At 36.9% G+C, this 26254-nt stretch overlaps 1 protein-coding gene across 1 annotated transcript in view; it reads right to left on the bottom strand.

Annotated features, from left to right (window-relative positions):
* NKAIN3 (sodium/potassium transporting ATPase interacting 3) overlaps positions 1–26254 on the bottom strand; it is a 402934-nt gene that overhangs the window by 329135 nt on the left and 47545 nt on the right. Inside the window, exon 4 of the mRNA XM_063079250.1 lies at positions 24736–24816. Coding sequence (XP_062935320.1) covers positions 24736–24816 — 81 coding nt within the window. The remainder of the gene's footprint in view (positions 1–24735; positions 24817–26254) is intronic.

Genomic DNA, 26254 nt, shown 5'->3' with positions numbered 1-26254 from the left:
TCCCATCTTGGAGCCTTGGAGTTCCCACATATCTGTGAGTGACTTGTTACCTTCTGCCACTCAGGCCTCTTAACTCCGTCCATTCCCGTGAGGTCACTCTTCATCCCCTAGCCTACATTTTTTTCTTGATGGCATTTAATGCAACATGACATTATATGTGCATTTGCATGTTTATATATCATGTCTTTTCCTCTAGAATAAAAGCTTTGTAAGAGCAAGTTCTTTTTATCCCCCAGTTATATTCTCAGCACCTGTAATAATACCTGGCACAGAGTAGATGCTCAATAAATGTGTTGAACAAATGTGTCTTATTCTAAAGCCAAGAAATGAAAACATTTAAGAAAGTTGTAACTCATTTAAAATAAAATCTCTAAAAAAATGTAGAAAACGAACTTTTTCCAGTAAGCACTATGCCTTTGGCACATTTATAACAGCATTGCTTCTTGTCTTACACACCTGACAAAGTGTTTGGAAGGCTGCTGTCAAGTTCTGTAAAGCACCTTGAACTACTTAAAGGAAAATGCAATATAAATTCAAACTAATAATAAACCACCTCTATGTTTGGTACTCATAATAAAGTATATGAAGTATTTAGTGAAAAATAAAGTACAGAGTTTCTAAAGGTAAAGAAACAGATCAAGTAAAATCATTATAGTCTGATCCAAGCAGCAAGAGGCTTTAGAATAAAACCTACCACAATTTAGACATTAGAGATTCATGTTGTAATGTTTTTTGTCTAAAGTTGAAAGCCTACTATGTTGAAAACATTATGTTAGCCCGCCACCATTATTATATCCCAATTTAATCTTTAAACAGAAGAAACACCAATTTCATTGTCTATAGTACATAGATATTTGTAAAGAAATCAATATTTTTCTCTTCTAGAAGTATATGTATATTTTACATTAAAAATATAATTAACATTAATTTATTTCATATTATCAAATGCCTAGAGGAGAGGAAATCGAGTGTCCTCAATGCAAAGAAATGGTTGCACTTTGTAATGATGAATATGCTAATTATCTTGACTTGACCATCACACATTGTACACAGGTGCTGATACTCAACTCTGTGCCCTACAAATATGTATGATCCATTAAGTTTCAATAAAAAAAACTATAGACAAAGAATGAACAGAAAAACTATATGATTTCATTGATTAGACTCTTTCAAAGGCAAGACTATAAATAATTAAAATCTGTAATAATTATGAATATATTTGTTACTTTTATGATATGAAGGTTTAAGGAAATTAGATTCTACGTTTACCTGCCCTAATTATAGATGCTTAGTATCACACAGAGGAGAGTATTTTGGAAAAGTTTAATGCTATTGTTCATTGCCATTCAAAAATTATGCTTTTAAATCTATCAGGTAAAATAACGTTTGCCAATAGTAAAGACAATTTTGTTTGCCTTTGATGGCAAAACAATAAAGATGGCTGAGCCACTTTAGAGCTGTGTCCATCTTCAATGTAATGTTTAAAAACTAGCTCATTCATATAGATTTTCATTTTACTGATTTTTTTTTAATTAAAAAAAAAAAAACTTTGGGTAAAGCCAGAATTATGGTCTAACATTAATCTCTATTTATTAAACAGCTCAATGTTTGGCTTTTGTGATCAGTGTCTAGCATTTTTCACTTTCCCTTTAATATTTGGCATACAAGATAAAAAAAATTTATGAAATGGTCATCTTTTTTTCTCTTTTTGAAAAACAAAAAGTGAGGAAAAAGAATGACTAAAGCAAAACACAGGAACTGCTATCACTTTGTAAAGGACCCAGGCAGACAGGCAAATAGAGAAAGGGGAAAGAAGAAGAAAGAAGGTATGTATCTTCGTTTTCAGACTGGTTTTATCACTAACAAGGACATACATAGGAAGTATTGATTTGCTTCTCATATGGAAAGCTGAATCCAATTTAAAAAAATAGTTACTATTGGTATATGTGATTTCAGATTAGGAACAACAATTATAATTCTGATTTGCAAGATTTAAGCTTGCTAGGAATCTTTGGAAAAGTTGATAAATTAATGTAAATATTAAGAATAAATTTCAAAGTATATCAAAAGCCCATTTTTGGTAAAGCTCCAAAAATGATCAATCCTAGGCTATACTTTGTTGTGTTTAAATTATGAGGTGCTGTAATTCATGAATATTCTTCTAACAGCAATCATCCTTCAGGATACCCTAGGGTTTCAAATTCCACTGGGGGCTAAGGCTACTACCTTCATTTCAGTTTTTTACAAATTCATATATGAAGAAATCATTGTTACTGACTTAATACCAATAGGGAAAAGCCATGGAAAGAAATTACACTAATAAAAAGGGAATTTTCCTTTAATCATTTCCTTATGAAGAACTGCCAAGTAAATTCATGGTGCAGGATAAAAGTGATTATAACTCTCAGGATGGCACAGGACTAAAGAAATATATGGATAACGATTTCTTCCAAGAAATAAAAGCTCATCGCTATGCTCTCGTGGATGCCAAGTGCATTAGAGCACTGAGTGATGCAAAGGTGCTTAATGGTCCAGACAGAAGGTGCATCGCCCCTGCGACAGGGCTCATTTGCATATACCATTTAGCCCTAGCAGGAGGTGTTCATTCAAGGGTCTCCCAGAGCAGAAATATAGACATTCTCAGGAAAAAGCACTTCATCACTAAACTTTATAACCTCATTCCAAACTCCAGGTATCAGTTTACAGCTTTCTAGATTGACATCTTAAATCAAGAAAATGTCACATGTGTACAGTAAACTGGCCTAATCTTCTCTGTAAATTGCTGCCTGTGGTTTTCAAAAACATAGTAAATTGCTGGCAATTGACAATGTGTCTTCCTGCGTGGCTAACATCCCTTCTGCAGTTAGCAAATCAGTCTTCAATTATTCATGCTCATCACCCAATGTCTAGGCTCCTCTGACGGTCATTGATTTCAGGGACCAGTAGCCTACCAGCTTTTTATACTGAACCGAAATTCATACCATGCTCTTGGCCTGTAAGATTAATTGTATGCAAGAAATAATAACTATACCCTCTGTCTCGGTATCTCAGTTAATGGTGAGCACAGTTCACTACACAATCAGTGCTTCTGATATTTTATGCTGCCCTGAAGCAGGACAGACTAATGCTTAAAATAGACTTAATGCCCCTAATATTTCAAATACACAGAGGAAGTGTTTTCTTCATTAATTCTATAATTACAGAACAAGAATAAATGATGAATTATATCTACAAACTAAAACATAGGATGTCCCATTTAGAAATAATGCCATCAAACCACTGCACATTTTTCTGGAAACAGGGTCAAATCAACTCCCCAGACAACTCAACCAAATTGAATTTTTGTTGCTGAAATAAGTGTGGGGAGATAGCGCTTGTTCTAAAAGGGCTTTGTAACTCAACACCATTTTTCTTTCAGCAGCATACCTTCTTAAGGGGATTCTGCAGGAAGCATATTTATACTTCCTTGAAATGCTTTTTGAATCGGTATGGACTCTAAGCTAAATGGTGCAGTTGTGCAGTGAATCAGTCTTATAGCTGAGGAGCACATTTGTCTATTTTTGCTCAGGAAGATTAATTCCAAATAACCTCAAAAGGACCCTCAGTAGACTGGCATATTCTCCTAACTATGCCTGAACAAATACTTCCAGGCAACTGATTGTCAGGGTCTGTAACTGATAGCACCCTTGTTTGGAACATGTCCCTACAAGATCACCTCCCAAGTAGCGACCTTCGACCTGATCTATGTAATCCCATGGCGTTCTCTCCCCAGGGTATGCTTGCTGAAAGAAAGCCTAGGAAAAGAGGGTGGGACGGATGGATAGATATTCATTATAGGGAATTAAAAAAAAAATTAAATTCAAAGAACTTTTCTCACTGATGGGAGGCCAATTACAGAATCTTGTGAAGGTTAGTGCATTACTTGAAATTCTGTTCTTTCTTGAGTGTGTATAATCCTAACCCCGTTGTTGTTAAGCAGGTCTCCCCTGATCTTGGTAAACACTGTGTTCCCTGCTCTATGGTTTCAGAGTTCTCTTTCCTTCCATTATCATAACACTCACTAAGTATATTGTTATTACTCATTTAATGTCTGTCTTTCCTATTACACTGACCATTTTATCAGGGCACCAACTGGATGTAGCTCTAGTTCCTGGCACAGTTCTTTATACCAAGCAAATACTGTACTAGGTAAAATTGATTGCAGAATTATACAGAATTAGTTAGGCATTGCTTGCAGTTGCGTGTTTCAAACCCCCAAATAGTGGCTAGAACACATTTTCTAATATGAAAGCTTCTGGACGTGGGTAGCTCAGGGCTGGTATGAAAGCTGCACAGAGTGATTAGAGTCCCAGGCTCATTTTTCCATTTGATTCTGCTATTCTTATGCATGGGTGACGTCCTCGAGATCACCTCAGTGGCCAAAATGGCTGCTACCATCATGTTCGCAGAATATTGGCCCCTGAAGATGTCCAGCTTCTAATCCTCACAACCTATGAATATGTTATCTTACATGGCAAAGGGGACTTTGAAGATGTGACTGAAGTGAAGGAACTTGATATGGAAGAGTAGCCTGTATTACCCAAGTGAGCCCCATCTGATCACACAAATCCTTAAAGCAGAGAACCTTCCCAGCTGCAGAAAACCAAAGACATGGCATCACGAGAATGACTTGGCCTTTGCTGCTGGCTTTGAAGGACTAAGGAGCTCTCAAGCCAAGCATGCGGGCAGCCTCTAGAAGGTGAAGGAGGCCAAGTGACTGCTCCCACTCTAGAGACTTCAGAAAGAAATGCAGCCCTGCTGACACCTAGCTTTTAGCCCAACGCGACCCATGTCAGACCTATGACCTATAGAAGGAATGCAGGATAATAAATTCATATTGCTTATTAACTCACTAAGTATGGGCCTGCTTCTAATTCACTAGCTCTTAAGAAGTCTTTCCAGAAGTCTGTAACAATTCTTCTGCATGTATCTCAATGGCCGGAACGTTTTAGATGACCACACCTACTCAGACAGAGTCAAAGAAATATAGCTTTTAGCCCTGCCATTTTAGATAAAAGCGGCATTATCCTAGACTCTTGACCAGAAGAAGGAGAAATAGGTAATAGAAGATAACCAGAAACTCCTTCCATCATTTGTTTAATGGGGTAATATTAGATGAATGTAGTCAAACACCCAGAAAATTATAAAAGTGATATGATTTTTATAGAAAGCTATATTCCTCATTTGTAAATTATCTAACAAATGGGTATTTCTCCTTTTTGTTTAAGTCAGCTAAATGTCATTGAACTTTTCCCTCAACTTTTTCATATATTTCTAATTTTAATCTAGAAATATATATTTTTTAAGTTTCTGAACTTTCAGGAAATTAAGAACTATTGGTATTTGGGTTCCATAAATAAGGTCTCAGAGACCTGAGTCAAAGTGGCTTCTACAAGAGTAAAGTAGAATTACTTTTTTCACTCTTTCATTTGCTTTTTTCAGCTTCATTTGTTATTTGGTTGTGAGATATTCCATCTGGTTTCTGCAGCAGGATGAAAGTTCCCATACAAAAGCCAACTTTTCAAGAAGTGTAGACAGCTGGGTGCTTCAACGTGCTGATTTAAACACGCAAGCGCACTGACAATTACTGCACACGTAACTGAATTCTCACTTGTTGCTGTACTTCTATTATTCCTGAATCAGCAAACAGGCAAAGGTGAACAGGTGCTGAGGGCTTCCACGGGGCAGAGACAACAGCTCATTCCTGATTAGCAAATACTGGGATCTTTCTATGCCCCTCTCTTGTTAATTCTGTCACCCCATTGCCTCCATTCAGTGTCCTGTACAGGGACCAGCCAGTTCTGCCGATTTTCTGTGCAATTTCAACTCTACGCACTTTTTCTCTGTTTTCCTCCAAGATAGGACTTGGAGGCTGGAATTTCTCAAGTTTCCTGACTCTTTTCCCTGGGCAGGTTCGTGCTACAGCTGGCACCTGAATCAGCCCTGCTGGTGGTCAGACACTGATTTGTTAGGACCTTCATAGCAAAGGGAGTCCCATTACAAGGATTTTTCAATTGTCATTTTGTTAGCACCTCCCTGCATCAAAAGAAAGCAAAACCTACCTTCCTTTTTACCTTTCACCTCTGATGTTTATCTTCTGCCCAATCATTTTTCACATATTTCCCTATAGGTCTGGTTTGATCTTCTCATTCTGCTCACCTTGCATTCTCAGACTTATCCTGTCTGAGCCAGGAATCAAGATCTCTTGTGCTAAGGCAGCTTGCGGTGGAATCTGAAGCTTCCAGTGGCAAATCACAAATCAGGTGCACAGATACATTACGGCCATCTGAGTTCAAGGTGCTAACCTAGTTCAGAGTGCATCCTCAGATCTGTAATTCCTCATGTCATCATAGCATCGCGGCTCAGAGAGAAACTTTCTCTGTGCAAAAAGAACTCTTAAAATATGACTATTGTTTTCTATGATTCTCTGCCTCTCTCCCCCCACACCCCCTCAGCTACATAGGAAAATTTGATATAAAGCACTGGTGTTTTGCTTCTGTAATGTGCTTGGGAGTACTGGTAATTGTTATCCTAGGCCCCTCTGTTCCTGCAGGGCTCTTCAGCTCACTGTTCATCAATCATAATTTGCCTGTATAGTGTGATTTTATTTTATAAGGCTACCCTGTGATATATACTGCTATTCTGGTTCAAAAAAGTAAATAATTGCAATTAAACATGCTTATCAGGTTCTCTTTTGTAATCTTGTGAACTGTTGATAGTTGCAAATGTCATTTGGAAGACTTTGTCACCAAGATTGTACTCTTAATTGATGTTTCACAACAAAGAAATTGAGTATTCAAAACAAACTAATTAACATCACAACAAGAAAATCTGAAATCTTAACGGCCTTTACTCCTATTCTATTTGTTGTACACATAGTTCTTCTAAAATAATCTTACATTCAATTGACTGTATCAAAAATCCTGCCGGCAGTATTTTTAAATTGTCTTGAGAAAACACAGCAAAGCATTTGAATATAAGCTATAAAAGTGTGGTTTCTCATCAGCTCCAACATTTTCTTGATAATAATGCTTAAATGGAGATTCAGCAACCATTGTCTACTGAGAGTGGCTTAATGTTATATAACCAATGGCTTAACAAACATTTATGTATTAAAATAAATATAGACTTACTAAAAATAAATATTGGTTTATTGAAATTAGTGGGAGAATTTGCCATATCTGGAGATTCACAAGCAGAGACCACTAGCAGCAGACACAAGGCCCCAGTTGTGAGGTCAGGATCCCTTGAAAGCTCCAGCATCAGCTCAGGGTTGGCCATGAGGGAACACAACTGCTTCCTGTGTCCTTCCCCAGAGTGGAGTCTGGACCAGGGAGAGAAAGGTGCGTAAAGGCCTCAGGTGTGGTCAGCTTTGGTGAGGGGAAAAGAACATATCTGAATCAGATATGAGACTAATTTTTCATGACCAACATTGTTACACAATTCCAAGGAATGGGAAGAGAATTTGGTACAGAAGATCTGGGAGACAGTTTATTCAAATAAATAAAACCGTTTCATGATTATATAACCCAATGATTTGAGACAATAAACTAGATAAACAGGTAAAATGTTTACTTTTCTTTAAAAAATGATCTCAGGCATATTTTTTCATTAGAAGAAAAGAAGTGATGAAATATAAGTAGCAAAGACAGCATATTTCTGGATACTTATTCAATTATATTTGCACAGGCCCTGTTCAATACAGTGATTCTAATCATATAACAAGAAATACAGCTAAGTATTGATAGAAAAATATATCTGCTCTTTTGGAAAAACTATTTGAACCTCTACAAAAAGTCATGAGTACAACACAGGTTTCTTATTAAAAACTCCTAATACCATCCAGTCCACAGCAATTACTTAGCAGTTTGGATTGTGATTTTTATATATCATTGGACTATAACGTAGTGCCAAACTGGTTTTTTAGAGTAGAGATTTTCAAAGTGTTTGTGTTTGATGAAATTTATAAAAAACATAAAACTAAGCTTAAACTTGGTTATAATTTTCTTTATTGTGGAAAAGCTACAGGGGGAATTGATCATCTCACTATGAAAAGGACACTGGGAACTTTATTTTCAAAGTTATATTCACTTTGATTCATGCCAAAGGAAAATGTATAGTTTAAATTTTTTGGAATAAGAAATGCACAGCTATATTTACATTACCTTGCTATTTTTTAAAGAACATAGTTGTTTCACTTTGGAAAAGGCTTACATAGGAACAAAACATAAAAATAAACATTTGCGAACCTGTGGGTCTCATTCAGATTTAATACCCGAAAGGAGTTTGTGATGGTTCTTCCTTTAGAGATCCTTAATAACTGGGCAGATACTCACCACCACCACCACCCCTAGTCAATACTACAGACAAAAATATTTTTTTCAGGACAGCAGGATACATATATACTAATATGTTAGTCTAGAACCTGAAATCCTTTGCTATTATAATGAACTGAATATATATTTTTCCAAAGTGTTCATTGACATAGATATCCCATTTACTTCATGATATAGTAAACAGGATATCATTCTTACAGTTCCAAAAGTAGGCATAGTTTTGCTGGGCTTCTAAGATGCTATTTCTGTATCATTTGCTGGACACATTATTCAGACACATGAATTCAGATATTTTGTACCCTACCTGCAACCCTCTATAAACATCACATTTCAAGATTTCTTTTGAAAAATGTCCAGATAGAAAGAGATCATCAAAAGGAAAAGGTAAATGTTACCTTAAAACTCATTAGCAGATTCAATAAGTTATAATTATTTAAATATAAAGAAAATATACTATACATCATTGATTTAGTTTGAAACTGCCATCAGAAAAAGAACACTATTAGCCACAAAAATATTTAGAATCTTTGCAAAAAATAATGGATCGATTTTAAGCAGCTGAAGGGAACTGAAAGTTCTGTTTTCTAAGCAATTATTCCTATACAGAACGCTGAATTGATCATCTAAAATCTTCCTACTCGAAAGTGCCTGCCCAAAGCCAAAGTTGATGAAAGAATCCAACCTTGAAGGAAAGTGAATCTTGATCAAGAAAAAAGAATTTTCCCAGTAAGTACAGAAGAACAATTCAGTCTAGGCAGTAAGAATGAGCCTTGAGAAAGAAAAATTATTTCATTGATGCTGGCTGGCTGCTCAGGTGAATTATTCAGCTGAAGATTTTCATGAGAGAAGAGGACCCTCGTGAACAACAGTGTCAATTTAAGTCAAAAGAGCTCAAGAAAATGCTATGATTGCCTTTTGGAAAAATGGTTTAAATTTCTTTGAGTCAAAATACCCATGCGTGAGAAAAAGTGCAGTTGTTAAAACATGACATAGAGAAACAAATGAAGGTGGGTTTTCCTTTTGTGTGGAAGGCGATGTGATATAATGAGAAAAGAGATAGCCTCGGGAATCTTCAAGACCTGACATCTCCCTTTACTGCTTGTGCCTTGAGCAGATAAGCCTCTCCTAGCTGAGGTTCTCATCTATAAAATAAAAATACTGTCTTCCTTAGAGGTAAGGATAAAATGGAAAAAGCCAATGAAAAGCACCTATGTTATAGGAAATCAGTAAGAGTTAGTCCATACCCCTCCCCTGTCCTCTGCCTGTGAGTTTTTAAAAGGCCCCTGACTGAAGCTTATGATTAATATAAGATGAATCATGAAAGAATATCTTTAAATTCATTTTTCCATCTAAGTAATGCTAATGCACAACCATACAAATTTGCAATTCTATGAAAATGTAACACATTGAAAATTCTCTAAGATCACTAATATGTAAGTTCCACACATCCTTCAAGACAAGTCAGTGAGAAGAAATATTAGCCTGATGTTTTTATAATTTGAGTAATCAAAAAGATGTAATTAAGACATCAGCTTAATTCCTTTGGAATTAAAAAAAAGCACAACTGAGTTCTCAACATAACTTACTTTTTAGTATCTTTAAATGTAGCAAATGAGATGGCTTTTCATATTTAAATTCTGAATGTATTCCTAGGGAAGAAAAAATTATTTCAAGTCTTGTAACTTCCAAAGCAGCAGCAATAACTTATTAATGTGCCCTTGGTGATCTTAAAGTGTGGCATGAAAAACAGCCTTAGAGACTTCCAAAGATGCTTAAAGTACTCCTGGGGGGACAGTAGGGGACACCAGGAAAATCTGGCTGCAAATGTACATCAAAAACCTATTTACTCATTGAAGAGAAGGATTTAATTAGTAGTGTTACAGCTGGGAGGTTAATATGCAGATCTGAGGTTCAATCACAAGAGACTGTTTTATATTTTTTAAACAAGTCACTCAATCCTACAATTTTTTTTCTTTTACAACCCTTGCATAGCAATAAATTCATGTCCCGAAGGTTTTCAGAATGAGGATCATGATGTCTGTTAATTTCTTTAATAATAATAAAGATGATAATGACGGCAATAATGAGAGACACTATTTATTGAAACTTCACAATGTGCCAAGGTCCCTTCTAAGCCCTGTATGTGCATTATCTTATTTAATTCTTTCACCAATCCAATAAAATTAGTGCTGTGTTTTTTCTCATTTTGCAGAAAAAGGAGACTGAGGCTCCAAGTGCAGATGATCCTTTCAGTGACCTACCCATCCCACCATACTTGTCCATATGCCTTGAGAACAACCCATCCATTTCCTTCAAGTGCTGGAAGATTTCAAGTGCTGGGGAGAACCAAGATACTCAATACCACAGTGACAAGTGCCTGATGCAGGAAGGGCTGGCAGATGAGATAAAAACAAAGGGAAAATTTAAAGGTTGGGATCAAGAAACTATAACAGGACAGCGGTGTGATTGTTCGTGCCCATGAGAATGTCCACTATTTGTTAGTAAGAATGCTTAGGTAGTGCTCTGTGATGGCCACGATTGTTTTCCTTTCATGAGACTATCCCAATTTTCTTTACTGAAATGAGCTTTTCCCCAGTTCATGGAATCAGTTAGATCTCTAGTCTGGGACCCTATTCTCCCCTGGCAAAGAGGCAGCTGGTCGATCCAGTTATACACTTTCTCTATGGCACCCTAGAAATTTAAAATGTGAGCAGATGGACAACTGCTGGATCCTCTTCACATCTAAGCAGTAGCTTTCTGACACTTTCTGTCACTCCTATTGGGCCTCCAGGACCTACCCAGCACCCAGCTCTTCCCAAACCCAGTTCTCCAGCCTGTTGGTTCCCTGAGACCCTGTTGTCCTTCCAATGCAGTCCTTTCTACAAGAATTAGATGGAGATGTTTTTTGTCAAATGTAACCCAGGAATCCTGACACAGTCTATGATTATTAAGTTATAAGAAATAGGATTTTTGAAGGAATCTGATTTTTAAACTTTTTTTAGTTCTTGTCTTGTGTAAACTCCTACCAGCAACTGATTCTGTTACTCAAAACTTTCTTCCTGAATTCTCTAATAAATATGTTTCTAAACCTTTTCTAAATTAATTAAAAGTAAAACATTAAAGTGAGATATATACTCGTATATATATAAATATATATATTTGAAGCAGATTTATTCTAAACATTATCTGATAAAACAAATGTATGAGGTCAAATCATAGAGAGTTGGGAATATTGAATTGCAGATAGATAATTCCTATTATAAATAAGGTGTATAAAAACTAACACAATTAAAATAGTACTGTGCCCAAAATGATGATATTCTAGAAATAGATCCTATAAGAATTTATTATGTCATAAGAAGTCTACTAAATAAATATTGTTTGTAACATTGGTCAGCTAGTGGTAAAAATATCTATTTATATCATCACCTTACACAATACAGCAAAATTAAGCTCCAGGGGGATTAAATACCAAAAATATTAAGTTATTAAAACACATAATGTAAAAAGATAAAAGCTATTAACAAAAAGAGAGAGAGAGAGAAAAAAAGCTGATTATGATTATTGAGCACATTGGGAGATACTCAATTTTTAACAAATTCTAATTCAACTGAGGAAATAAAATTTTTTCCCACTGGAAAATAGTCAGAAAACATAAATAGGAAAAGGGGTTAATTTGTGCTAATGACACTCAGGATACTTATATTTTGCTACTAACAGAATGCCTTTTGGTGAAGAGATTTAGCAAAATGTATCAGATGCCTCTAACATTTTATAATAGAAAAAAGCAGAAAAAACTACACCCACTTTATGCAATATTATGCAAAAGTTAGGTATTAACCAAGACTTTAGTAAGAACATGGTAATGTCTTTTATTAATCCATGGAGACACAAGAAAGTGAGAATAAACTTGAACCCAAAATATTAATGGCAGTGGTCTTGGAATGGTTGAAGCAAAAGTGATGTTTCTTCTTGCCTGTCTAGTTTCTGCAACCTTTATATGTAACTTTTGTATTTTTACATTTATAATAAGAAGAAAAATCCTTACCTTTGGGCAAAAAAAAAAAAAAAAAGAAAAAAGAAAAAGAAGAAAATCTGAGGTCATTATCTCTTTTCAATAGAACAAACTATTTGAGGATTAATAGAAACTATCACTTCAAAATGTAATAAAAAGTAATGGGAATTAAAAAACAGTCTTTAAATATGGTCTGACTATAGATGCTTCTGTCATCTAAGAGAATAATATTTCTCATCTGCAGGGCTGAGGCTTCATTTTTAAGGAACACATTTGGGTGAGCCTTTGTGGATAAGAAAAGTGAGAATTCCTAGGAATAGCCTGTATTGGTGAGGTCAAGACAAAAGTAGAGCTGATGTGATTTGCTCTATAAAGGAGCAGGAATTTTGATCTTAGCAAGTGGCCTGGGAGAGAAGAGAAGAGAAGATCAAGTGGTGACAAACCAGTCACCACTTGGAGGTCCTCTAAGCAGAATGGCTAATGAGAAGTTTCCTGGGGAGATGGACAAAAATTGCTAGGACTTAAGTGTCAATTTAATCCTTGTCTATAATGTGGTGTCAGGATTATGTTAGCTCATAAAATTATTCGGGAAATGCTTCCTCTGCTATTTTCTGTAAGAGTTCATGTGAGATTAGCATGATTTCAGGTATGTTTGCTAGATTCATCATTGAATCCATCTGGGCTTGAAGTTTTCTTTGTGGGAGGCTTTTTAATTATAAATTATGGCTCTACATATTTTCTCTTTCTGTTTGTGTTAGCTTGGGTAAGTAATTCTGCCCAGGAATTTGTTCATTTCATTTCACTTGTTAAACGTCTTGGAATAAAGTTGTTTAACAACTGGTTTCTTTTTTTTTTTTTTTTTTTTATGTCTTTTATTTATTTATTTTATTTTTTTTTTAATTTTATTTTGTCGATATACATTGTAGCTGATTAATGCTCCCCATCACCAAAACCTCCCTCCCTTCTCCCTCCCCCCTCCCCCCCAACAATGTCCTTTCTGTTTGCTTGTCGTATCAACTTCAAATAATTGTGGTTGTTATATCTTCTTCCCCCCCCCCCCGGTTTGTGTGTGTGTGTGTGTATGTGTGTGTGTGTGAATTTATATATTAATTTTTAGCTCCCTCCAATAAGTGAGAACATGTGGTATTTCTCTTTCTGTGCCTGACTTGTTTCACTTAATATAATTCTCTCAAGGTCCATCCATGTTGTTGCAAATGGCAGTATTTCATTCGTTTTTATAGCTGAGTAGTCCATTGTGTAGATGTACCACATTTTCCGTATCCACTCATCTGATGATGGGCATTTGGGCTGGTTCCAACTCTTGGCTATTGTAAAGAGTGCTGCGATGAACATTGGGGAACAGGTATACCTTCGACTTGATGATTTCCATTCCTCTGGGTATATTCCCAACAGTGGGATGGCTGGGTCGTATGGTAGATCTATTTGCAATTGTTTAAGGAACCTCCATACCATTTTCCATAGAGGCTGCACCATTTTGCAGTCCCACCAACAATGTATGAGAGTTCCTTTTTCTCCGCAGCCTCGCCAGCATTTATCGTTCATAGTCTTTTGGATTTTAGCCATCCTAACTGGGGTTAGATGGTATCTCAATGTGGTTTTGATTTGCATTTCCCGGATGCTGAGTGATGTTGAGCATTTTTTCATATGTCTGTTGGCCATTTGGATATCTTCCTTAGAGAAATGCCTACTTAGCTCTTTTGCCCATTTTTTAATTGGGTTGCTTGTTTTCTTCTTGTAAAGTTGTTTGAGTTCCTTATATATTCTGGATATTAATCCTTTGTCAGATGTATATTTTGCAAATATTTTCTCCCACTCTGTTGGTTGTCTTTTAACTCTTTTAATTGTTTCTTTTGCTGTGCAGAAGCTTTTTAGTTTGATATAATCCCATTTGTTTATTTTTCCTTTGGTTGCCCGTGCTTTTGGGGTCGTATTCATGAAGTCTGTGCCCAGTCCTATTTCCTGAAGTGTTTCCCCTATGTTTTCTTTAAGAAGTTTTATTGTCTCAGGGTGTATATTTAAATCCTTAATCCATTTTGAGTTGATTTTAGTATACGGTGAGAGGTATGGATCTAGTTTCATTCTCCTGCATATCGATATCCAGTTTTCCCAGCACCACTTGCTGAAGAGGCAGTCCCTTCCCCAGTGAATAGGCTTGGTGCCTTTGTCAAAGATCAGATGGCAGTAAGTGTGTGGGTTGATTTCTGGATTCTCTATTCTATTCCATTGGTCAGTGTGTCTGTTTTTATGCCAGTACCATACTGTTTTGGTTATTGTAGCTTTGTAGTATAGCTTAAAGTCAGGTAGTGTTATGCCTCCAGCTTTATTTTTTTTGCTGAGCATTGCTTTGGCTATTCGTGGTCTTTTATTGTTCCATATAAATGTCTGAATAGTTTTTTCCATTTCTGAGAAAAATGTCTTTGGAATTTTGATGGGGATTGCATTGAATTTGTATATCACTTTGGGTAGTATGGACATTTTCACTATGTTGATTCTTCCAATCCAAGAGCATGGAATATCTTTCCATCTTCTTGTATCCTCTCTAATTTCTCTCAGCAGTGGTTTGTAGTTCTCATTATAGAGATTTTTCACCTCCTTGGTTAACTCAATTCCTAAGTATTTTATTTTTTTGGTGGCTATTGTAAATGGGCAGGCTTTCTTGATTTCTCCTTCTGCATGTTCACTATTGGAGAAAAGAAATGCTACTGATTTTTGTGTGTTGATTTTGTATCCTGCTACTGTGCTAAAATCATTTATCAATTCCAACAGTTTTTTTGTAGAGGTTTTAGGCTGTTCGATATATAGGATCATGTCATCTGCAAACAGGGACAGTTTGACTTCATCTTTTCCAATCTGTATGCCCTTTATTTCCTTCTCTTCTCTGATTGCTCTGGCTAGTACTTCCAACACTATGTTGAATAGGAGTGGTGAGAGTGGGCATCCTTGTCTAGTGCCTGTTCTTAAAGGAAAAGCTTTCAGCTTTTCCCCATTCAGGATGATATTGGCAGTGGGTTTGGCATATATGGCTTTAATTATGTTGAGATACTTTCCCTCTATACCTAACTTATAGAGGGTCTTTGTCATGAATGAGTGCTGAACTTTATCAAATGCTTTTTCAGCGTCTATAGAGATGATCATATGGTCCTTGTGTTTGAGTTTATTAATATGGTGTATCACATTTATTGATTTGCGTATGTTGAACCAACCTTGCATCCCTGGGATGAATCCCACTTGATCGTGATGAATAATTTTTCGTATGTGTTGCTGTATTCTGTTTGCTAGTATTTTAGTGAGGATTTTTGCATCTATATTCATCAAGGATATCGGCCTGTAGTTTTCTTTTTTGGTTATATCTTTACCTGGTTTTGGTATCAGGATGATGTTTGCTTCATAGAATGAGTTTGGGAGATTTGCGTCCGTTTCAATCTTTTGGAATAGTTTGTAAAGAATCGGTGTCAATTCCTGTTTGAATGTTTGGTAAAATTCTGCTGTGAATCCATCTGGTCCTGGGCTTTTCTTTGTTGGGAGCCTTCTGATAACAGCTTCAATCTCCTTTATTGTTATTGGTCTGTTCAAATTTTCTACGTCTTCACGGTTCAGTTTTGGGAGCTTGTGTGTGTCCAGAAATTTATCCATTTCCTCCAGATTTTCAAATTTGTTGGCGTATAGTTGTTTATAGTAGTCTCGAATGATTCCTTGTATTTCAGATGAATCAGTTGTAATATCGCCTTTTTCATTTCTAATTTTTGTTATTTGAGTCTTCTCTCTTCTTTTTTTTGTTAGCCAAGCTAATGGTTTGTCAATTTTATTTATCTTTTCAAAAAACCAACTTTTTGATTCGTTGATCTTTTGAATTGTTTTTTGGTTTTCAATTTCATTCAGTTCTGCTCTGATCTTAATGATTTCTTTCCGTCTGCTAACTTTAGGATTGGATTGTTCTTGTTTTTCTAGTTCTTTAAGGTGAAGTGTTAGGTTGTTCACTTGCCATCTTTCCATTCTTCTGAAGTGAGCATTTAATGCAATAAATTTTCCCCTCAATACTGCTTTTGCAGTATCCCACAGGTTTTGGTATGATGTATCATTGTTTTCATTAGTTTCAATAAACTTTTTGATTTCCTGCTTGATTTCTTCTTGGACCCATATGTCATTAAGTAGAATGCTGTTTAATTTCCATGTGTTTGTATAGTTTCCAGAGTTTTGTTTGTTATTAATTTCTAGTTTTAATCCATTGTGGTCTGAGAAGATACATGGGATAATTCCAATTTTTTTGAATTTATTGAGACTTGATTTGTGACCTAATATGTGATCTATCCTGGAGAATGATCCATGTGCTGATGAGAAGAATGAATATTCTGAGGTTGTTGGGTGGAATGTTCTGTAGATATCTGCCAATTCCAATTGGTCTAGAGTCTTGTTTAGATCTTGTGTTTCTCTATTGATTCTTTGCCTAGATGATCTGTCTAATATTGACAGTGGAGTGTTCAGGTCCCCTGCTATTATGGTATTAGTGTCTATTTCCTTCTTTAGGTCTAATAGAGTTTGTTTTATAAATCTGGCTGCTCCAACATTGGGTGCGTACATATTTATGATTGTTATGTCTTCTTGATGGATCAGTCCTTTTATCATTAAGTAGTGTCCCTCATTGTCTCTTTTTATGGTTTTTAGTTTAAAGTCTATTTTGTCAGATATAAGAATAGCCACTCCAGCTCGTTTTTCTTTTCTGTTTGCATGGTAAATCTTTTTCCATCCTTTCACTCTTAGTCTGTGTGAATCTTTATGGGTGAGGTGGGTCTCTTGTAGGCAGCATATAGTTGGGTCCTGCTTTTTGATCCAGTCAGCCAGTCTGTGTCTTTTAATTGGGGAATTTAAGCCTTTAACATTAAGAGTTGTTATTGAAAGGTGTTGATTTATTCCTAGCATTTTATTGGTTGTTTGGTTGTCTTAGGTGTCTTTTGTTCCTTGCTTTCTGATTTACTGTTTGGTTTCTTTGTTTGTTGGTTCCTTAGGTAGTAGATAGTGTTTTTGTTAGCTTGTTTTCTCTTCATGAATGCCATTTTTATTGTACTAGCGGGTTTAGATTTTTCTTAGGTTTTTATGGCAGTGGTAGTTATTTTTCAGGAACCAAACCCAGTACTCCCTTGAGGATTTCTTGTAAGGGTGGTCTTGTGGTAGTGAACTCCCGCAGTTTTTGTTTGTCTGAGAAATATACTATTTGCCCCTCATTTCGGAAGGATAGCCTTGCAGGGTAGAGTATTCTTGGCTGGCAATCTTTGTCTTTTAGTATTTTGAAAATATCATCCCATTCCTTTCTAGCTTTTAGGGTTTGTGATGAAAAGTCTGATGTTAACCTGATTGGGGCTCCCTTATAGGTGATTTGACGCTTCTCTCTTGCAGCTTTTAAGATTCTCTCTTTGTCTCTGAGTTTTGCCAATTTGACTATGACATGTCTTGGAGAAGGCCTTTTTGGGTTGAATACGTTTGGAGATCGTTGAGCTTCCTGGATCTGAAGATCAGTGATTTTTCCTATACCTGGGAAGTTTTCTGCCACTATTTTGTTGAATATGTTTTCAATGGAATCTCCATTTTCCTCCCCTTCTGGGATACCCATGACTCGGATATTTGAGCGCTTGAGGTTGTCTGATATCTCTCTCAGATTTTCTTCCATGTCCTTGATTCTTTTTTCTTTCTTTTTGTCTGCTTGTGTTATTTCAAACAGCCCATCTTCAAGTTCAGAGGTTCTCTCTTCAACTTCGACAAGCCTGCTGGTTAAACTCTCCGTTGTGTTTTTTATTTCGCTGAATAACTTCTTCAATTCAGCAAGTTCTGCTACATTTTTTTTCAGGAAATTGATTTCCTTGTATATTTCCTCTTTCAGATCCTGTATACTTTTCCTCATTTCATCATGATGTCTAGCTGAGTTTTCTTGTATCTCATTCAGTTTCCTTAGAATTATCACTCGAAATTCCTTGTCAGTTATTTCAAGGGCTTCTTGTTCTATAGGATCTAGAGTATGAGATTTATTAACTTTTGGTGGTGTACTTTCTTGATTTTTTGTATTTCTGGTGTCTTTTTTTTGGTGTTTATTCATTGTGGCAGGGGGTTTCACAGTCCACCGGTTTGAGACTAATGACTAACTAGGATGTTGCTGTGGTTGACAATTTGGTATGGCTCCCGCCGTGACTGCTCAGTTGGCCTCTAGTGTCTTGTGTGTGTGGTTGCCTCGGGTCTTGGGCTTCTCCGGGGAGCCACCTTTCTGGTCAGCTTGTACTCTGCTGGGCTGGTGGATCACGTACCACAGGGTGTGTGATCTCTGTTGAGCTTTCACTTTCTGTACAGGACTTCTCCCCATTCCGTGTGCTCTGGCCCAGGCTGTTAGATCGTGCAGTGGCGACCCCACCGGGTGTGTGGTTCCTGTCGAGTCTCCGCCTCCCTGGCCGCACGTCTCCCCCCTCTGTGCACACTGTGCTGGGCTGGGGCGTGTCTTCTGCACCCCTCGTCTATCAGCTGGGCCTTCAAGACCCTGCTCAGCACCGCCTCGCCCAGGAAGTCTACCAGGTTTCTGCTAGGCACAGACGACCGGTCTCTCTGGGTGCCTTTGTAGCACTGTGTAGATCTTTCTCGGGTCTTGTTCACCTTTGTATCCCCCCAGTATAAACCGAGTCTAGTGCCCGCCTGCAGCCTGCTCTCCGGCAGGTTCAAGCGGACCTGGGAACTCTCCTACCACACTATTCCCAACCAGAAATTCGTTAGGCTTTTTTCCAAACTGGTGGTCGCAGAGATGGTATCTGCCTCCCAGTAACAGGAAGTTTACCGGGGCGGAGTCCAGGGTGTGGTGGAGTGACAGTCGGCCCGCCCGTACTTGCTAGCCCTCCCAAAACTGGTCGGGACGCCCCACACCCCCAGCCCTGCCAGAGAACCGCGGAGGGAGTGGGAGAGGAGGTCGGCCCGCAGGGTCCGGAAAGCCTGGCGCCAGGCCAAGCAAATGGGCTCAGTGATGGCCGAGCAGGGCGGAGCTGCCCGCACCTGGGAAAATGGAGGCAGCACCGTGGCAGTGAGTGGCCTGGTGGTGCAGGCGGAAGCCGCGTGGGCATCCACCCCCCCCCGAACAGAGCTGTGCCAGGGATCACTCACAGTGCTGTGCCAGGTCGGGCGCTCGCTCTGTCTCTGGTTTGTTGCCTTCCGTGTTCTCGGCGCTGCCGCCTCGGGCTGTTCAGTCGCGGCGCCGCTCGGGCGCTCCCAGGAATCTTCTTTAATGCCGGCCTGAAACCTCGAATCCTGAATAGGGCAGCTGGCCGCCTTCTTCAGCGCGGCCCCGGTCTCCGGGATCCTGGCTGCATCCACAGCAGCCCTGGCGCCGTGTTCCCTGTTTCAAGACTCACTTTTGCAGCTAAGAATCAGTTCTTTTCCTGCTCCACACTTCAAAGCTGTTGCCTGTAAATGAGGCAGCCTCTCCTGCCGGGGGCAAAGTGGCGTTGAGCCCCCACGACCGGCCAGCAGCAGCAGTCCTCCCTTAAGAGATGGCCAGAGGAAGGTCCACAAGTTTCCCGGCTGCCTGAGGCCCAGTGGCCACCTTTTCCACCTCAGCTACTCCGCGCCAGCCGCCACAGCCGCCGCCATCTTGAAAGCCTAACAACTGGTTTCTACCTGCCTTTTAATTTCTGTAGAATCTGTAGTTAGGTCTCTTCTTTCTTTAGTGATATTGAAAATTTGTATCATTTCTTCTTTTTTCTTGATTAATCTTACAAAGTGCTTGTCAGTTTATTAATCTTTTTAAAGAACCAATAGTGGAATTTCAGTTACATTGATATTCTTTTTATTTCTTGAGATGGAAGTTTATATCACTGATTTTTAACTTTTCCTCTTTCCTAATATCAATTTTTTTTTTTTTTTTTTTTGTCTTTTTCGTGACCGGCACTCAGCCAGTGAGTGCACCGGCCAGTCCTATATAGGATCCGAACCCGCGGCGGAGCGTCGCTGCACTCCCAGCGCCGCACTCTTCCGAGTGTGCCATGGGCTCGGCCCCCTAATATCAATTTAAAGCTATTTTTTTTTTTCCTCTAAATTCTGGTTTGGGTTCACAAGCAAATATTTAATTTCTTGCATTTTGTTTATTATGTACTTCAAAATATTTTTCAATTTACCTTCAAATTTGTTCTTTGATTTGTGGATTCTTTAAAAGTAAGTGCCTTAATTTTCAAATATTTATAGATTTTCCAGATATCTTACTAGTATGGATTTCAAATTACTGTTGTGTTTGTGGCTAGAGAATATTCTCTGTATTGTTTCAGTCACTAGGCATTTATTAAGACCTTTTTATGGCCCAGAATACAATCTTGCTCATTGTTCCATATGCACTTGCTGTGGGTTGATTGAACTGTGTCCCCCAGAGTCCATATATTAGAAGCTTAATTTCCACTGTGACTGTTGAGGGTGGGAAAGCCTATTATAGTAATTGAAAGGTGGGGACTTGAAGAGGTGATTGGATTGTAGAACCATGCTGTAATGAATGGATGAATAATGGTGGTCAGGGTCATGGTCTGGAGGGTTTTAAAAACAGAATGAATGATGAAGTTACTCTCTGCCCTCTCTCTGCTCTGCCATTTTTGCAATATGATACCTTGCCTTCATGGTTGTCACCACCAAGGCCTTCACCAAATGTGTTTCTTGGACTTTGGACTTCCCAGCCTCCAAAACAGTAAGCAACAAATTTTGTGTTCTTTATAAAAATACCCAATTCCAGGTATTTCATATTAAGCAACAGAAATGGATGAATACAGCACTGGAGTAGAAATGCATTTGTAGTTTTGAGTATAGTGTCATAAAGATATCAGTTAGACAAATTGGTTGACAGTGTTATTCAAATATTTCTTTCTACTGAATTGTGTCAACTTTCTCTATCAATAACCAAGAAAGGAGCATTAAACTCTCCACCTATGTTTATGAATTTTTCAGCTTCTTCATTTAGTATTGTCAATTTTTGCTTCATGTGTTCTAAAATTCTGCTAGTTTGTATAGACATTATTATGTCTATTTGAGACATTGACCCTGTTATCAATATAAAACATGTTTATCTCTATTAATACTCCTTGACTTGAAGTCTACTTTTTTTCTGATGTTAATATGACCACACAGGTTTTCTTTAGATTATTTTTTGCATAGCATATATTTTCCATCTTCTTAATTTATATATATATATATTCATTTTAAAGTGTTTTTATATAAATAACATTGAGTATTGTCTTTTTTTTAAAATCCGGGTTCTAATTCCTGTCTTTAATCGGAGTGTTTCATCTATTTACATTTCATATAATTATTGATATGGTTGGGTTTTAATCTGCCACATTATTACTTGTTTTTTTTACTTGTACCATTTGCTTTGGTTTCTTACTGTTTGCATTATTGATTGATTGAATGACTGACTGACTTTTACTGGTTACTCTATGTTAGTGTTCTCAAAGTTTTCAGCTTTGGTATTCTTTCGTGCTCTTAAAAGATAATGAAGATCACAGACAGCTTTTGCTTATGTGGATTACATCTATAAGTATTTATCTTATTAGAAATTAAAATGAGACCTTTTTAAAACATGAGGGAACATAAGCGCCATTAATCTTCTAAGCACTGTTAGAATCCCCGTTTCCATGCCCACCTGCCTGTGGAACTGCTCATTACCTTTTAGGTGAACCAGGACTGTTTTCACTCCATGGATGTGCTATGTTAGAAAAGAGCACTATGGAATACAAATTGAACATTGATAGGCATGTCTGTCATTGGAATAACACCCAAATTCACAGAGATGTTCTGAAAATTATTCTGAATTCAGTTTTTGGAGAAAGATTCACTATTCCAGAATAGATGTTTTGGGCAAAAATCAAGGTATAGTGAGACTTCCATTAGTATAGCCAAGTGGGTAGTTTCTAGTAATGCCTTCATGAACTAGCAGGAGATGCAGAGCTCTAGAAAGCTAATACATAGACCAGAACACATGACCAAGAAATTTCTTACACAATGGATTCCAGCTGGGAAGGGTAACAGAGGTATCTTTGCTTGTCAAGAGTTCTTAACTATGATCTATTTTTCAAAATAGATTTCTTACAGACTGGAACTGAGGCTAAATTGTGGCTAACCAGTGAGATGTTAGCAGGTTTTGAGGCAATAAATAAAAGACCAACAGAAAATCTTTAGGATGCTCCTTCTGGAGTCATCTATCTTTTTAATGATCTAGAACACTTGGTTGATGCTTAATGACATTTGAATGGGTAATAAAATGAGTAACCAGGACTACTCATTTAAACTACATTTATTCTAACCTTGAACCCCCCAAATGAGAAAAAAACCCTTTGACGTGCAAAATATTTTAAAAAGTACTCACAGAAAGCAGATCACAAAAATAACCTTGAGCAGCGGTGGGAAATCAGACTTGTATGGAACAAGTGACTGCTGTCATTTATTTATTTTACCACTTCGCAGAGTTATTTTGAAGCTTATCTGAATTACCATAAATGATGTGGGTAAACAGTGCTAAGCACTCAACAAACACTATCATTATTGGCAAAGCTGGTCCTGTTATTATATTTCACAGAGACTCAGTGAGGTTAAGTGATTTGCCTAATGCCCCATAGTAAGTGCTAGAGACAAGATTTGAACTAAAGACTTATGATTTGAAATTCAGTCTTCTTTCAACACACTATGATGCCAATTCTATGGGACAGATTTCCTCTGGTCTAATTTATTCCAAATAAGTTTATAAAGGAAAAAATAATAGATAATTTCCACCCAATGAAATAAAAATATGATTTTTCTTTTGACCGGTAAGGGGATCGCAACCCTTGGCTTGGTGTTGTCCGCACCACGCTCAGCCAGTGAGCGCACCGGCCATCCCTATATAGGATCCAAACCCGCGGCCTCTGGCGCTACGAGTGCTGCACTCTCCTGAGTGAGCCACGGTACTGGCCCAAAAATGATTTAAAATGACAATTCAAATCACAAGATACAAAATGCTATGGGTTAAAAATGCTATTCTAAACTGATTATTCGTAATTCTTTTATTCATAAGATTTGCATTTTAAAATTAATTGCTTTATAATATTTGAATTTACAGAAGATAACTGGGCCCTGATTTAAGTACTTTTTTCTGTCTCAGAAACAAGTGGTGAAGTGTGATCAATAGCAGAAGTATTTAAGGTACATGTTAGTACATATGTATGGAACTCAGTATTGGAAATGTCATTTCTGATTCCTGATTACCTTTGCCAATGTGAAAAAAAAATGACAAATTCTAATTATAGTTGTCAAAGTATAGAAAAAAGAGTAATCACCTCTGGAGGTTCTAGAATAAATCTTTCAGGAATTTTTGCTGCTTAGTTGAATCAAGTATGCTCTGTTACCATAGGGACTTCAGTGGAGCCTAACAATTCTAAAAGTATCAATACTAATCAAGTCAGATTTTCTAAGATCTAAACCACAAGTGCTAGTAGAAGGCCATTACCTTACTTAGAAAATATGGGACCGTCATAAAGTAACACAATAAGTTAGCGCAACTATAGTTCATTATTAGATACCTAAGAAAATAATGACAGCTTTCTTATGCTTCTTTGTAATTCATACTGTTAAATTTTGTCTTTACTGTGAAAATTGTGCTGCTTTACAAGAAAACCATTTATGAAACACAACTGTAAACTTAACTCGTGTTGTTCTCACATTTTGACAGCAATCAAAAGACTTTGCAGGAAGCATAATGAAATCATGTGCTCTGCTGACAGTTCCAGACAGACAGAAATAATTTGTGGATTATGCTGCATTAAGACAACTCTCTTCTGTGTGATCAGAGTTCAAAATAGGAATCACCACACTGATGCACTTACTTGTTAACAAACATGTGCTGCACTTACATATGTAAGAATTTCATTCTTTGTCAAATTTTTTTTTATAATTAATAGTCCAGCAAAGAGAGTAACTTGCTATTCATGTTTATTACATTAATATCTTAGTCAATCCCTTTTCCTCCTTTAAACACAAGAATTTTCAAAACCATTTCTCAATTAACATTTGGGGCTGTGGTCACTGTGACACTGTCTTTTTAAAAAGAGCATGAGGACACATTGGAAGCCTAGTGCCACTTCAGCATGATGAGCTCAAACAGAAGGCACTTGTTTTGAAATTCCATTAAACTGACATGCTCCAAAGATCTATCTTTCCTGAATGGTACTCAAATGCTTTTTTTTTGACTAGCATCCCATTACTCTACTTATATATAATAATATGTCGTCACAATAGTTATTTATAAGTGTGCTCCTTTCAAAGTGTACTTTAAAAGCATGATAAACTCACCTTAGAAAGCCCACCTACTTCCAAATAAAAGCAGATAATGAACACATTCCAGGTGACCCAGAGGGCAGTCCATACTGTATACTAGAAAGGAGAGGGGAAGGAGAAAGAGAACAGAAATGTGGAGATGAAAGGCACGCATACTAAATAAATCAATAATAAAAATGTCAATAAGTCTAAGTCTTCTGGGAAGAAGAAGACAAGGAGCACTCAGAAAAGAGCACTCCTTGCGAGGCCCCCTAAGGTCTTCTGAAATTAAAAATCCAATAGTTTCTACTGCTTTCAGCAGATGCCAATAAATCTGGATTTATTTTTAAAGTGCTTTGCTGGCTTGCAGGTACAAGTCAAATCCAAGGGCTGACTTTATTTTCTATTTTCTGAATATTATCTTTTCCAGGGAACACAATTATGCAAATTTTCTGTGATCTATCTACCTCTTATCTATCTTTCTATCATCTTTAATTTATAATATTAAATTGTCAAATTTTTAGTAATGTTTGTCAAAATCTAGAACTTCCAGATGCCTGAATAAACACACCATGTTAGAAATGTTTGAAAATGGATATGTGGAGTAAAATTAACAAACTTTCATGTGTTGGACTATTTTATTAAGAGTATTGCTTGTGCTTCTAATATAATCACATAATAAAAATATGATCTTATAAAATATTTTTAAAGCACAGTGATGAATAAATAGGACTAAGAATAAACAAATGAACAACAGATTTCCATAATAGAAAAATATCTTCCAGTCATATTCAACAAACTTTAAACCTGCTGACCTTCCTGATTAATTGGTTTTATTAATATATTATGTATTGAAAAGCATTAGTCAATCTTAACTAAGGTATCCCTAGATTAAGACTCATCTATGAATGGTCCTAGTATGAGTGACCTTAGACAGTTTATAAAAATATGCCAAATTCATTAAAACAGACTTTTCTGAACCATAAAATGTTCCTATGAATATTGAGAATAGCTAACCTACATCCTTAACGTATGCTTTTTGCAAGTCACAATAACTACAACAAATTTTGCAGCTCATGCTATATAATAAGATGGCATCTAGTGTCTGATATTTTCCATTCTAAATAAATCATTATAAGTATACTGGAGTGAGAGACCAGTGCTGACCACTAAGTGGTGAGAAAAAAGTCAGTGACAAAGGTTAAGGAATGAACATAAAATAAAGAAAGACTAAAGTAAGGAAATAGACTAAATTAGTTATAAAACCATATGATTCTTAACTATTAGGACTCAATCCTAAACCCAGAATTATTCTTTTAGGAAAGGCAATCAACCCCTAGTTATAAGAAATGCATAACAAAAAAATCTATTTAAAAATCATAGCATGAACTTAATGATTGAATTGTATTCAGGAGCTGTCACAAGTTGTACTATTAATGCTACTTCTGAACTTTCAAAGGTAAAATTACCAGGCTAAATAAACTGTCAGTTCCTACATTCTTAGCAATAACAAGGTTATTATTCTGGTCCTTTCTGTGTTCCTGAAACTGTGCTA

Source organism: Cynocephalus volans, chromosome 15 (genome assembly GCF_027409185.1).
Source record: "Cynocephalus volans isolate mCynVol1 chromosome 15, mCynVol1.pri, whole genome shotgun sequence".
Classification (NCBI taxonomy): domain Eukaryota; kingdom Metazoa; phylum Chordata; class Mammalia; order Dermoptera; family Cynocephalidae; genus Cynocephalus; species Cynocephalus volans.
The sequence above is the reverse complement of the archived record's forward strand: the minus strand, read 5'-3'. Positions and strand labels throughout refer to the sequence as shown.